The following is a 15281-nucleotide window of genomic DNA, read 5'->3' on the forward strand; positions in this document are numbered from 1 at the left end:
GACCACTCAACCACCGGCTGCCCAGGGGTACTAGGCACCCAGCTCCTATGGGACTGGGGGCAGCCCGTGGGAACCCTTTCCAGGCTACAGCCCCCTGGAGGAAGCCCTCCAGAAGCTGTTTCTCCGTGGCTGCCGGCCCAGGCCAGTAGGGACAGTACAACCTGGCCACAGCTGGGGGCAATGTCCACTCACTGGCAAAGCTTCAGACACTACTTTGTTCTCATACAGAAACTCATTAGCTGCAAATGACCAAAGAGAAAATATGCAAATCTTGTTCACATTTTCACAATAAGAGAGAGCCCAATAATCACGGGGGAGGGGTATGCAGATAAATTGCTCCCAAGGGCCACATTTGGCCCACAGGACTTATGTCTGACACCTCTACTCTAACCAGTGGCAACCACAAAACCCACACGCCCAGAGAGGGCTAAGCTGCTTGCCCGTTCAACTTTACGATACAGTAGATTGTCCAAGCAAAATTAAAGCAGGTGACCACCTACCAACACACCTTGGCAGAGGCGAACTCCACACACGCCGTCTACCGCCTAGGCAGGTAATGCGTGAGACTCCCTCCAGCCGGTATCCGGGAAAGCAGGAAAAGGTCAGCACGTCCCCGACACCAAACTGAAGGCCTTTTCGGATGCTGTAGGCTGGTACTTCTGGCTCATCACAAGGTTCCAAGTCATATTCTGATAGGCAAACACAAGCAACACAGTTAGTAACCTTTATCCCTTGAATTTATTTCTTCCAAGCATGCACTCCGTTCTCACTAAGGGCCGATTCCTATCTAACTTTCCAGGACTGGTGCAGCCGCAATGCAGCCCCGAGGTAAGGGAAGGAAGCCTCTGTGACTGCCTGCCCACCACAGGATGGGTGGGCACACCCCGTTGGCATGGCTGCGCTGGCACTGGAAAATTGGATAGGATTGGACCCTAAGACAGTAAACCTGCACCCAGGTTGTCATATCTCAAGACTGCCAAATAGAAAGTGGGAATAACTGGATACATGTTTAACTGTATTAACTGTAAGGGGGCAGGAGGTCTGGTCTAGAGGGTAGAGCTTCCGTTAGCCCGAAGATAACATCAGAAGGTCACCAGTTCAAGGACACCGGCAGCTCCCTGAACGGCTGAGAACGGCTAGACCTTGAAGCAGCTGACAAGCCCAGCTAAGTGATTCCACCTACTCTTGGTGTGAGCAAGAAGCATCTTGGCTGCCCTCCATGTGAGAGATGGAGCTGCTTGTCAGCCTGCGTGGGAGAACTGGAGGCCAGAAGTGGGACCAAACCAGGAAGATCCATTCTGCAATGTGGTTGGTTCTTGAAAGAGAGAACCTCCATGATTGTAAAAATCCCCTTGAGGGATTTAGAAACGCCTGCTTATGTAAACCGCCTTGAATAAAGTCAGGGGAGTAATCCGATGACCAGAAAGGCGGTATATAAATACCGAGTTATTATTATTAACGAAAACAAAAATCCAGTGAATGTAAAAAGTGGCACACTGGTGCTGGCACTGTATTTTAAGGTAAAAAAAATCAAAATAAATCAGGTCTGAAATAAAGATAGTAGGATAACACAATGCAGTAGTCCGTTTGTATCTGCAGGGGTTTGGTTCTGCACCCCCTGCTGCAGATACCGATATTCACAGATACTGGAGTCCCTTTGAAAACCATTTTATAAAGTAAAAATGAATAAGAAAATAGACTTCTCCATTGGTGCGCTGCAAAAATTGTGCCATTTGCAGACTTCATAGTAGTCTTCTGAGCTCCTCTAAGCCACTTCTGGGTCCTGTCTTGTCCTGGAACGCATCACACAACCTGGAAGTGGTTTAGAGGAGCTCAAAAGACTGCTTTGAAGTCCTGCAAATGGCTCGGTTTTGCAGTGCAATTGTTGGAAAGGCTTTACATACTAATTTCTACTTTTTAAAATGTTTGTGTGTGTGTGTGTGTATTTGTGGCACTTGTGGATAGTAAAATTTATGGATGCCAGACCTGTGGATAAGGCAAGGCCACTGTACACACTGGGATGCAACAGACTGGGCAATAAATAATCTGGTTTTGTCATAAAAACAGCATGAACTATGGACACCCATTGCAGAGAACACAGACAGCAAGTAAGCAACTTCTGTTTATTTTGCTGCAGAAGAGTAATGCCCCTGCCTTGCTTTATGTGACAATCACCCTTACCTGAGAAGGTGATGTTGAAGCCCTCATAGGAAATGGAGAAGTCAGAGATGAAGCGAATTTGAGCAGAGAAGTTTCCAAAGAGGCCGGCGCTGAACGGAGCAGGCAGGCGAGAGCCGGTGAGCTGTTTCAATGGCTGGCTGAAGCTCCCATTCTCAGTGATCAGCAGATAATCGTGGCCGCTCTCCAAGTGGAAAGTATGGAAAGTGAAGAAGACACCTGATGGGCGGTGGAAATGCAAGAGAGACACACATGATCAAAGGTAGGAACTTGGAAAGAAAGTTGAAAACAGCACCGGCAAGGCAATATCAGCTCGCGCCACTGCGCAAAAGCTTCAAAGTTACCCACAGCACTCCTAATCCGGCAATGTGCAAGCTTTCATTCTGGAAGGATTATAGCTGCAAATTTGCTTATTTTGCACAATACACTTCTAAGTATTTTGCATAAATCTGACTCTAGCCTTGAGGAAGGGTCAGGAGTTATAACCCTATAGCCCTTCCCCCAAACTAGAAATCTTAGGGCCAAACTAGAACTGATGTAGGCTCCCCAGTTTTTATTTTTAAAACTTGAAAAAAGTTTAAAAAATAAAAATCAGGAGGAGACACTTCACTGGTCTCCCTTATCTCCTGTTATTGAGTGAAGTGATTATGCAGGGGATGGACAGAGTGGATAGGGAGATGCTCTTTACACTCTCACATAACACCAGAACCAGGGGACATCCACTAAAATTGAGTGTTGGGAGAGTTAGAACAGACAAGAGAAAATATTTCTTTACTCAGCGTGTGGTCGGTCTGTGGAACTCCTTGCCGCAGAATGTGGTGCTGGCGTCTAGCCTGGATGCCTTTAAAAGGGGATTGGACAAGTTTGGAGGAAAAATCCATCACAGGTTATAAGCCATGAAGTGTATGTGCAACCTCCTGATTTTAGAAATGGGCTATGTCAGATGCAAGGGAGGGCACCAGGATGCAGGTCTCTTGTTATCTGGTGTGCTCCCTGGGGCATTTGGTGGGGCCGCTGTGAGATACAGGAAGCTGGACTAGATGGGCCTATGGCCTGATCCAGTGGGGCTGTTCTTATGTTCTCATGTTCTAAGTCAGGCTGGATCAGACTTCAGGCAGTTATGCAGCTGGTGGGTGTCTGAGGAGAGGCAGGTGGTGGAGTGGGTTGGAAAACAGAGGATAAAACTGAGAAGTGCAGAAAGAGGAGTTATGTGTTTTTCATTTCATTATCACCATTTCCTCCCACCTCTAGTCATAATGCTTTCCTTGCATTGATCAGTGGGCCCCCGATCCTTGTATTTTAGAGTTAGCACGAGTCTCTAAGGTAGTGATTTTCAACTTTTTCCATCTTATGGCACACTGACAAGGCACTAAAATTGTCAAGGCATTGCAGCAGTTTTTTGACAATTGACAAGGTACACCGCACTGACAGCAGTGGCTCGCATCCCCCAGTGGCCTTATTAACAAATGACCCCCCCCCAAAAAAAAAATTCCTACGGCCCACCTGCAGAGCACCCATGGCACACCAGTGTGCCATGGCACAGTGGTTGAAAATTACTGCTCAAAGGGGTGCTCAGGAATGTGCAACCTGGCCACCTACGAGTGAAGGGAAAGCACTTTGTATGTGCTCCAAGATGCTCTTTTTTATTTTTATTTTCCACGTTTCCAGTACAGCCCAAGCATCAAACTGCCCAAGCATCTGTTCTGAAGGAGGCGTACTGATGAACTGTGGCTGAAACTGGGAACTGCTCTTTGTTTTTAGCAAAACCGAGGCCAGGAAGAGGAATCGGTCATGCTGGTTCCAAGCTATCTAATCTCTTAAAAACATACTGGGATTTCTTTCTTTCTGAAGCATTTTAATATCTCCAAAATAGATTTATTTTTAAACTGCAATTTTACAGCTCATTAGTCCATAATGTAGATAACTTCTCTTGGCCACACAGAAAAGAGATTAAAAGCACAGAGAATCAGGGCTGGAGAGAGACGGGGGTGGGGTGGGTGAATGTGTTATGACTAATGCACTAAAATGTGAGCAAAACCCAGGGATGAGCCAAAACTTACACACACAGCATTTAAGAAATGCTGACTAATTCAGCTATATTTCAATTAACTTTACTTGCTCTTGGCAATATCATCAGGTACCCACATCTGACTGGTGGTATTATTATTATTATTTTATTATTTTATTAATTTATACCCCGCCTTTTTGCCCAACAGTCACACAAGGCAGCTCACAACACTTTAAAAATACAACATTAAAAACAATTTACAATAATTAAAAAATCTAAAAACAAACAAACCCCGTGGATTTTCATATAAAAAGCAAGAACGCCAGTCAGCCTATCAACAATTAAAAGCTTTTTGAAATAAAAAGGTCTTCAGTCCACGCCGAAACGTTAGCAACGAGGGAGCAGTTCTAAGGGGAGGGTATTCCACAGTTCGGGGGCCACCACCGAGAAGGCCCTCTTCCTGGCCGCCGCCCCTCTCACCTCTCTTAGTGGCGGCACAGTCAAAAGGGCCCCCCCCCAGATGATCTAAGAGCACGGGCAGGATTGTAGGGAAGGAGGCGGTCCCTCAAATACCCCAGACCCGAGCCGTAAAGGGCTTTAAAAGTCAAAACTAGCACCTTGAATTGGGCCCGGAACAGAACCGGCAGCCAGTGTAGCTGGTTTCCAAACCAAGAGCACCTCTATCTTATCCGGATTTAAGTGGTATGGCACTGAGATTGCCATCAAATTCACTACATCAATCCCTAATTCTCTGGGTCCATCTCTGTGACCAATCAATCATCAGTGTTGTTTAACAGCCACAACGTATTTATGATTTTCATTCTGTTCCTTGCAATAATAATATAGGGCCTCCTGCATTGTCCACGGGGGTTCTGTACCAGTGAGCCCCATGGATAAAGGAAATCTGTGGGTAATGAAATCTGCGAGCTGTGCTCCTGTTGCCTCTGGAGGATGTTCTGAAGGCCTTTTAAGGCCTTAAAATGTCACTTCTGGTTTTTACAAACTTCCAGTTTTTATGGCCCGCGTGCGTCCTCCCTGACCCTCTGAGCACTCTTTGGGAACACAACTCTCCTTGCCTCCATAGGGTCCATGTGGCTCCAACCCATGGCTTCAGGAATACTGAAATCCATGGATATTGTGTGCCCACTGTAGTAGCATTCCCCTAGAGACGGGGGATAAGAATAGGCCCTCAGTTTGGCTGTACTTGTCATAAGAGGCGACTAAACAGCCACCGGGTAGATGGGACTCGTCAGCCTGGGAAGGCAGCTCATCTGAGAGAAGGAAAACTCTGATCCCAAACCTCCACTGCCTTGTGGCTACATCCAGTTATGGAAGAGGCTTCAGGAGTCAACCTCGAGGCAAAATCCGGAGCCGGAGTCCCTGAGGTAGTTCATGGCTGAACACAGTCACGTTCTGGCAACTCCTGCGACGCCACTGGAACCAACCGTATTGGCCTCTGCCTTTCCATTGGACCATTCCAGCAACGTGGAGAGGGGGGATTTGCTGCATGGGAAACAGCCTATCCTCCATGCCTATTTTACCCAGGCTTCACACACTGGAGAGGACACACTGTTCCAGAACCACCATTCAGAGCGTGACACCATAGTCTTCCGAGACTGAAGGATGCCAACAAGATGTAGTAGCAGCAGCAGTAGTTTATTTATTTATTTATTGGCAACCTTCAGTCTCGAAAGACTATGGTATCGCGCTCTGAAAGGTGGTTCTGGCACAGCGTCTAGTGTGGCTGAAAAGGCCAATCCGGGAGTGACAATCCCTTCCACACCGGGAGCAAGTGCAGTCTGTCCCTGGTCTGTCTCCCTGGCTATGGGCCTTCCTTCTTTGCCTCTTAGCCTCAGACTGTTGGCAAAGTGTCTCTTCAAACTGGGAAAGGCCATGCTGCACAGCCTGCCTCCAAGCGGGCCGCTCAGAGGCCAGGGTTTCCCACTTGTTGAGGTCCATCCCTAAGGCCTTCAGATTCCTCTTGCAGATGTCCTTGTATCGCAGCTGTGGTCTACCTGTAGGGCGCTTTCCTTGCACGAGTTCTCCATAGAGGAGATCCTTTGGCATCCGGCCATCATCCATTCTCACGACATGACCAAGCCAACGCAGGCGTCTCTGTTTCAGTAGTGAATACATGCTAGGGATTCCAGCACGTTCCAGGACTGTGTTGTTTGGAACTTTGTCCTGCCAGGTGATGCCGAGGATGCGTCGGAGGCAGCGCATGTGGAAAGCGCTCAGTTTCCTCTCCTGTTGTGAGCGAAGAGTCCATGACTCGCTGCAGTACAGAAGTGTACTCAGGACGCAAGCTCTGTAGACCTGGATCTTGGTATGTTCCGTCAGCTTCTTGTTGGACCAGACTCTCTTTGTGAGTCTGGAAAACGTGGTAGCTGCTTTACCGATGCGCTTGTTTAGCTCAGTATCGAGAGAAAGAGTGTCGGAGATTGTTGAGCCAAGGTACACAAAGTCATGGACAACCTCCAGTTCATGCTCAGAGATTGTAATGCAGGGAGGTGAGTCCACATCCTGAACCATGACCTGTGTTTTCTTCAGGCTGATTGTCAGTCCAAAATCTTGGCAGGCCTTGCTAAAACGATCCATGAGCTGCTGGAGATCTTTGGCAGAGTGGGTAGTGACAGCTGCATCGTCGGCAAAGAGGAAGTCACACAGACATTTCAGCTGGACTTTGGACTTTGCTCTCAGTCTGGAGAGGTTGAAGAGCTTTCCGTCTGATCTGGTCCGGAGATAGATGCCTTCTGTTGCAGTTCCAAAGGCCTGCTTCAGCAGGACAGCGAAGAAAATCCCAAACAAGGTTGGTGCAAGAACACAGCCCTGCTTCACTCCGCTTCGGATGTCAAAAGGGTCTGATGTGGAGCCATCGAAGACAACAGTGCCCTTCATGTCCTTGTGGAAAGATCTGATGATGCTGAGGAGCCTGGGTGGACATCCAATCTTGGGGAGAATCTTGAAGAGGCCGTCTCTGCTGACCAGGTCGAAAGCCTTTGTGAGATCTATGAAGGCTATAAAGAGTGGCTGTCGTTGTTCCCTGCATTTCTCCTGCAGTTGTCTAAGGGAGAATACCATATCAGTGGTGGACCTGTTGGCTCGGAATCCACACTGCGATTCTGGATAGACGCTCTCTGCAAGTACCTGGAGCCTCTTTAGTACAACTCGGGCAAACAGCTTTCCTACAACGCTAAGGAGAGAGATACCGCGGTAGTTGTTGCAGTCACCCCTGTCACCTTTGTTCTTGTACAGCGTGATGAATCAGCAGTAGTAGTAGTAACCAAATAACACCCAATAATAGTAGTTAATACCCAAAGCAGCTTATGTATAAATATATATAAATAAAAGTATGTTTCAAAGCCATACAATTCATAGCACCCCAACTGCAGCACTACAAGTGGGACTGAGCGCACAATCCTAATCAACTTTCCAGCACTGATCTAGCCGCAATGCAGCTCTAAGGTAAGGTAACAAACATACCCTTACCTTGAAGAGGCCCCCTTGACTGCCTCGCCACTGCAGGATGAAGTGCACGCCTACACTGGCACAGTTATGTCAGTGCTGGAAAGTTGGTTAGGATTGTGCCCTAATACACAAAGGAGAGCAATGTGTCACCTGCTTCAAACCAGTAGCCTGCCATAATGTTCAATTGAAAACAGGTGGAAAGAAAAACAATCCTTTGTGGAGGCAGCACCGGAGGCTGGCATGCTTCTGTACATCCTTTGTACAGGGCTAGGACCACGTCAATTCTTGGGTTGGGTAGAGACCTAAAGTCTGCCATATGCACCATTCTGCCTTTAAACAGCACCTCTCTATGGTGTGTCCTGAAGTCCAGCAGGGAACGATTTGTGACCGGGAACTGCTGTGATTATCTAAAGGTTCCACAGCAGCAAGGTGCGGTATGTGTGTCTATGGGTGGATGTGGGTGTGCGCTCTGCTAGCTATGTATGTACAAAGACAACAGCCTCAACACTTTGATAGCAAAGGATTTAAAAGGCTAGCCACCTAATTCTGCTGGATAACAGAATGTACCGCGCTTAAGCTTTAGTTTTGGTCAGGAGGAGAGCTGCTCCCAGTTTCAAAGAAAGACACAGTTGCATTTGCGAGGGTGGATCAGAGACGCCGAGATCCTTGATATGCGAATGATCGCGTTTCAGTTCCCTCCGCTTGGCCCCCAGAGGACTGAGGGAGATCAAGCCTCTCCATCAAGTCTGTGCAAGATGAGGAAGAAAGCAAGCAGGTAAAAGCCCCAGTGGCGCTGGGAGTCGAGCCAGGACTGCAGACCTAAATGTTGGGCGGGGGGGGGGGGAGAATCAAGGCATCCATTGAAATAATCTGCAATCAATTAGGGCAGAGCTGGAAGTTCTGATCAGAACCAGAGGAGGAAAGAACCCCTCAAAGTGCTCTTGGGGATCAGCTGTGAATGGCAGTAGCATGAGGTGAGCTTCCTGTGCTGCTCCTTGAAAAAGAGAAGTGAGGGGTTCCCCAGGTACTGGAGTGGCTTCGCCTGTGTAGGCTAGCCATTGGCAGGGTCTAAATGGAGCAGCACCAGGGACCATAATAGGAGGAGAGAAAAGTGGGGGCTAAAGATAGGCAGCCTGGCTGGTCAGAGGGAGAATGCCCAGATGAAGAATTCACCTCATAGAAACAACCAGGGCAGGCCAAGAAAGTTTAGTGGTGGTTAGGGTGCCCGGCTGAAAGGAAGTCAGCATGCTGGGGTGTCCCATACAAGAGCTAAGGTCAGGGAGGAGGCCAACAGGTGCTGGACCCTCTTCCCCTTTCCTGGTCTGAGGCCTCCATCACCCAGGGTAGAACCCCTGGGTATCCCAGGGACTCTCACCCCAATGCCCCATGCCTCCCGATGCAGCCCCTTCCAACACCCTTAAAACCTAGTGACCCTGGGGTAGCATGTGTCACCCCTTCCGTGCAGGACAGCGTCAAACTCCACAGTAGAACATAAGAACAGCCCCACTGGATCAGGCCATAGGCCCATCTAGTCCAGCTTCCTGTATCTCACAGCGGCCCACCAAATGCCTCAGGGAGCACACCTGATAACAAGAGACCTCATCCTGGTGCCCTCCCTTGCATCTGGCCTTCTGACATAGCCCATTTCTAAAATCAGGAGGTTGCGCATACACATCATGGCTTGTACCCCGTAATGGATTTTTCCTCCAGAAACTTGTCCAATCCCCTTTTAAAGGCATCCAGGCCAGATGCCGTCACCACATCCTGTGGCAAGGAGTTCCACAGACCAACCACATGCTGAGTAAAGAAATATTTTCTTTTGTCTGTCCTAACCCGCCCAACACTCAATTTTAGTGGATGTCCCCTGGTTCTGGTATTATGTGAGAGTGTAAAGAGCATCTCTCTATCCACTCTGCCCATCCCCTGCATAATTTTGTATGTCTCAATCATGTCCCCCTCAGGCGTCTCTTTTCTAGGTTGAAGAGGCCCAAACGCCGTAGCCTACATTTGGTACCAATGTAGCACATTTGGTGGTAGTGGGATTCTCTCAGTTAATGAGACATCACAAGCAGGATTCCCACTGACCCTGAGCTCCAGAACACGCGTACAGTGTCCAACATGTACCTCACGCATCACAAGACAGTCTGACCCCACAAAAGACCGATACAAAAGAGGAACCCGCCTTCCCCTAAACGAACCGCCTGTAACAAGGGCCCTGAAATCCAACAGTCACGCTCCCTTGTGCGGCTTGCTAACACGGCTCACAGAGGCTGGCCAAAAGCCGGTCTTTGATCTTCAGGAAAAACAAGGCTCCCAGCACGGCACGCATCCCATTTTGCAAGGTGGGTGCTGGGCTCTGTGTGTTGCGCCTTCAGCTTAGCGGTGGGATAATGGAAGGCCTCTCATCAGATGAGAGAATCCGGGGCTGAGTGGATTAATGAGGAGTGGATTGCTCCTGCTCCATGGGACGCCTTGCCTCCGCTAATGCGCCGTGCTTTTCAGCGACTGGTTTATCTGCCTTAATACAATCGGCATCATGGAACCGATTGATGGCGGCTCTCATTGTGTTGGTAGCTAGCGGGACTCGAAGAGCAGAGCCACTGAAGGCAGAGCAACATTAATGTGCACTGATGCGCCCACTCCACTCTTCGCTCCTGCTCTCTGGATTTTTTTTAAACAATCAGGAAGTTTGCAAAACCCGTCTTCAAACTCAACCTGATCTGGAGGCAGTGTGTGCAAGCAGAGACATGAAAGGCCCTCCAGCAACCCACATCTGTGGGGGAAACTGGTAGGAAGGAGCTATGACCTTCCTACCAAACTTGCACAAACTGATGGGCACTAAGAATGGAAAGGTGTGATGTGGGCACAGGTGATGCCACCTGTGAATACTGGAGAAAGAGATGAGCTGTGAGGAGAGAGTGGAACCCTGTTGAAACGTCCAGGAAAAACCAAGACGGTTTGCTTCGTCAAACAGGTATGTGCCCGACCTGGCTGTCCAAAGTCAATTCTCATGAGTGTGTCGCACTCCTCAAATGCACCCTTTTACTTTCTCCCCAAGTAAATCAATGGCTGCCATTCATTCATATGGCAAAAAAGGGGGAAAAAAGTACTGCAACTTAGAACCCAATCCTGTCCTCCCCTTCCACTGACAGAATGGGCATCCTGCCAGCAGGACCCCAGCAGAGCAAGACTACCAGTGCAGTTGCTGGCTGCCAGGTGGACTAACCAGCAGAGAATTGCTGACTGCAGGTGCAAGGTGAACGATAGTGGGGGTGGCAGGAAAAAGGGGAGGGGGAGAGGGAGGGAGGTGGCATTTGCAAGCAGCCAGACCCTATCCTGGTCCCTTTTCACCAACGTTACACTCCTCAGTTCTCTAACAGCAACATAGCACATACATACACACAACCCACGCCCAGGGGCCTCCGAAAATCCCTGTTGCTGTTTCTGTGCTATATTATATTTTAATCTGTCCAGGTATCCTTTTCTGTTTTAATTTTCTTGAATTGTTTTAATGGCTTTATTCAGATGATCTTCTCTATGTGCTACTTCTATGTTGTCCAGCACTCTGAGTACCAGAAAAGCAGTACAGTGTATACAGGCTGCCCTTGTTATCTGGGTTTGGTACCTGTGGATTTGAATAGCCACGGGTTCAGAACCCACGGTGGGCCACCTACGTTCCTCCAAACCCAACCAGAGTTGTGCTCTGGTCGGGTTCGGAGGTCATTTGAGGGCTGAGGGGGCTGCACTTGGGTTTCCCCAACCATCAGAAGGTCTTCTGAGGACTTCAGACAGCTGGAAACCACAACTTCTGGTTTTTGGCCAAAAACCAGAAGTCGTGGTTTTCAGCCCTCTTGAGGGCTTCTGGACTCAACCAAAACGCAGCTCCGGTTGGGTTTAGAGGTTTTGGGGGCCCTGAAATCTATGGATTCCAACATTGACGGATTTTGGTATCTGCAGGGGTTCCAGGAACAAGTATTTCAATTCACTTTAGCAAGGTTAAGAAACAGAGTCCAGAATAGGACTAATGCAGATAGGTGCAAGTTTGATTCTGTGTGGGTGTCTGTGAAACCAGGGAGGGGGGAGCTGCTGTAGCAGCTCATTCATGTCTCAAGCACACACCTTTACTTTCATTTAAGTGAAACCACCATGCCTTTCAACACCCCTCCAATAAATTTGATGGAACTTTAGGAAATACTAGTATCAGTGCTGCTTCTGTGACTATGACAAAAAAAAAAGTATCTGTCACATGTCAAGTATTCAAAGGAGGCCACACACATAATTTCAGTAATCCATACTAAGTCCCACCATGTTGCTGCTACCACACTGCAGGGCCTGAAGCTGGCCTAAGACCACCTAGTGAATTCGTGGCTGCACTAGGACTCGACCCAGCGATTTCTCTGCTCAGCCATCCTAAGATCAAAACACATCATACTTTAAACCAGTGGTTCCCAAACTGTGAGCCACGGCTCCCCGGGGAGCTGCGGAAACCAGTCAGGAGAGCTACATAATCCTCGTGAAAAAACCTGCTACCCTATACAATGTATAAGATTGTAACCCTAATTGGGAGTAATAGCCAATGGTCCAGTAAGAGAGCCACCAGTCAAAAAAAGTTTGGGAACCACTCTTTAAAGGTATGACCCCCCCACCTTCATTTTTTTTTTTTTGTAAAAAGCAAGCAATCATGCCAACCAGATGGGGTCGTGGTGGCAGGAAGCATTCCATCCCTGCTCAGCACACTTCCAATTGCATCCAGAGGTCCTCTGTGGGCCTCCAGCCACAGGTTTGGAACCCACAGTGAGTCAAGTATGCGGGTTCTGAATCCGCGGATAAGAAGAACCCATGTATGTGTGTTTTGACTGTTAATACTACATTTCTCCAGATCAAGACTCTTTGCTTTCTCACCTCGTGTTAACCCCAGAAAGTGGGGTGGGAGAAAACCTGTCCATTCCAAGGAGCATTATGGGACCTGTGGGGGGCCTGCATAATTTGACTCGCTAGATCCAGCCCCAAGGATTTGGAAGGAGGACACAAAAGCAGGATTGAACGGGTTACCTTTGCCATGCGAAGCCTCTATGACCCAAGTGCAGTTTAAATTGTTGGGGTAGAAATCTGGAAAACCCGGTGAGAGCACGGTGCCACTGGATCCACGAATGTAGCCTCCACACAGCGCTGCAAGCAATCAGGGAAAGAGGTTGGCAGGCATTATGGACCAGAGTTTTCTGTGCGTGAGGATGAGCTCCGTACAGAGGAACGAGTGGTGAACTTCATGAAGCCACACGTGGCTTCCCGATGACTACGTCTGGCTTTGTGCACACCTGAATGCGCCAGGTGGGCTGTTGGAATTGACGACATTATGTTTACAGGCATGTACAGCCTTGCTGCTGGCTTGATGGCAATGCCACAAATGCCCCTTCTTGTCTTACCCCACCCATGTACAGTGATGCCTCGCAAGTCGAATGCCTCGCGCAGCGAAAAACTTGCAAGACGAAAGCGTTTTGCGATTTTTTTGGTGACTCACAAGACGAATTTTTCTATGGCAGTGCTTCGCAAGATGAATTTTTTTGCATTTTTTTTTGTTTTGGTTTGTTTTAAATCACACAACTGTTAATACCCAGGATACATTGAAGTTTTGTGCTTGAAATTTTTGAAATCCTCTGTACAGTATGTATGCCTTTAAAGAGCACTTAATAAACACTTTGTAAACCAAATTTGACTTTGTTCTGACTTTTCTTGCCCATAGGAACGCATTAATTAAATTTCGATGCATTCCTATGGGAAACCGCGCTTCGCAAGACGAAATTTTCGCAATACGAAACGACTCGCGGAACGAATTAATTTCATCTTGCGAGGCATCACTGTATTTGCATCCATTTTCCGTAATGTCAAAGCATCGCTCTGTGCTGTTTCAGTGTTTCCCAGACTCTGGGTTGTGACCCACTGATGGGTCACAAGCCCATGGGCGCTGGGCCCAATGCGATGCACCTGATGGTGCAGCGGTGCCTTATCAGGAAGTCCTGGGAGTGTCTTTTGGGTTGTGCCAGGCCTGCAACCCACTCTATTGGCCTCTGCAAGCCTCAGAACAGCCCACAGAAGCAACTGGAAGCGACTTTCGGTTTGCAGAACTCAACTTCCAGTTTGCAAGGGTCTTGAGAATGAGACCAAAAAAACCTTCCTGATTGGACAGTACTGCCATGACGGCACTGGAATGAGCTGGGATTTATACGGTGTACAATCTTATTACGATCATTTTACCCATTAATGTTTTCCAGCTCTCGGTCCTTACCTTCACAACTGGGAAGAGGCCTGCTCCACTGGAAATTAGGTTCACACTCCAGGGCCTCATTGTCACTCAGGGTATAGCCAGGGTCACAGCTGAAGGTCACCAGGGCCCCCACGTAGAAATCATCTCCATGCCGTTGCCCGTTGACTGGAATCCCTGGGTCCAAGCAGTGATCGGACTGAAGTTTTACCGCTGAAAACAATTCAGACATGCAAATTTATAATCCATGACAGATGGCACACCTGGGCATGACTTTTGTCAGATTCATTTCCTGCCCAAGAGTAGAGGGTAAAGTGTGAATCAGCCTTCCGTAAACAAACTGAAGATATGTTAAAGAGTACATCAGGCAGAGACCAAACAGGCAGAAAAAATCCCTCAACACTGTTATTCAATTTGAAATCCATTCACGTAAGTTGGGAAGGTACGTTATAATTTATTTCCTTGGGACTATATTTTATGTAATCCTGATGATTTGTATTCTGTTTAATTTGAGTTGCTTCCGGCACAATAATTCTTTTGGGGGTGAAAGTGGGATCCATTTCAATTCTTCTTTTCTGTTCACTAATTTTATACTTCTCATACTCTTCCTCATAGCAAGAAAAAGGAAATAAACAAATCTCCTTGTTCCTCTTTGATGTCTATAAGCAAAGATAAATCTTTTAATAACTTTGTAGGTTTGCGTATTTTTAGAAAATCGGTCATTAAAACAAACTGTAAATGCCCCATTACATTTACTGTCCTTCATATACCGTTAGTGACAGCACCAGGATTTGGGGTTTATTTAATCGTTTAAATTTTTATCCCATTAAAATAACCCAAAGTATCTTACAGTAAAATAAGAGGAAAAACTGTTAATACCCACAAACAGATAATACAGTCAACCCTCATCAACCACAAGTTTGCAATGCGCGGTTATGACTCAAGGAAGATCACAAGCCCGCGCTGGAGGGCCTCAGATGACCTCCCGGAGTCCTCTGAAAGGCACTACTGGGTGTTTTTGGGCTGGGCCTTTCCGTGGATTCCATTATTCACAAAAATCAGTATCTGCAGAGGGTCCAGGAACAGTTCCCCCACATATACTGAGGGCCCACTGTATTCAAAATAGTGGCATAGGTTCGAGGAGACGCACTGGCAATTGGGCAGCCTACCAGGAAGTAAATACAAAATGTTAACTTCTAGTAGACTGGCCAATCCCTCCCCTGGCACACGGGATACAGCACATACTCTTTTGGTGCAGCTGCATCGGCGACGGTGGCAGGATAAAGGATTGCCCCCTCCCCCCCCAAAAAATATACCATGGTTGATGATATCCAAACAGGAAAACCAATAAGGTTCCATTCCTTTCAT

The 15281-nt window shown here is 47.8% G+C and overlaps 1 protein-coding gene across 1 annotated transcript in view; it reads right to left on the reverse strand.

Annotated features, from left to right (window-relative positions):
- The window catches only part of CSMD2 (CUB and Sushi multiple domains 2), a 594109-nt gene that overhangs the window by 156587 nt on the left and 422241 nt on the right, over nt 1–15281 (reverse strand). Inside the window, exons 18-21 of the mRNA XM_066638160.1 lie at nt 13938–14126; nt 12707–12823; nt 2182–2397; nt 501–689 (exon numbers count right to left, since the gene is read on the reverse strand). Coding sequence (XP_066494257.1) covers nt 501–689; nt 2182–2397; nt 12707–12823; nt 13938–14126 — 711 coding nt within the window. The remainder of the gene's footprint in view (nt 1–500; nt 690–2181; nt 2398–12706; nt 12824–13937; nt 14127–15281) is intronic.

The sequence above is a fragment of the Tiliqua scincoides genome, chromosome 10 (genome assembly GCF_035046505.1).
Source record: "Tiliqua scincoides isolate rTilSci1 chromosome 10, rTilSci1.hap2, whole genome shotgun sequence".
NCBI classification, from domain to species: Eukaryota; Metazoa; Chordata; class Lepidosauria; order Squamata; family Scincidae; genus Tiliqua; species Tiliqua scincoides.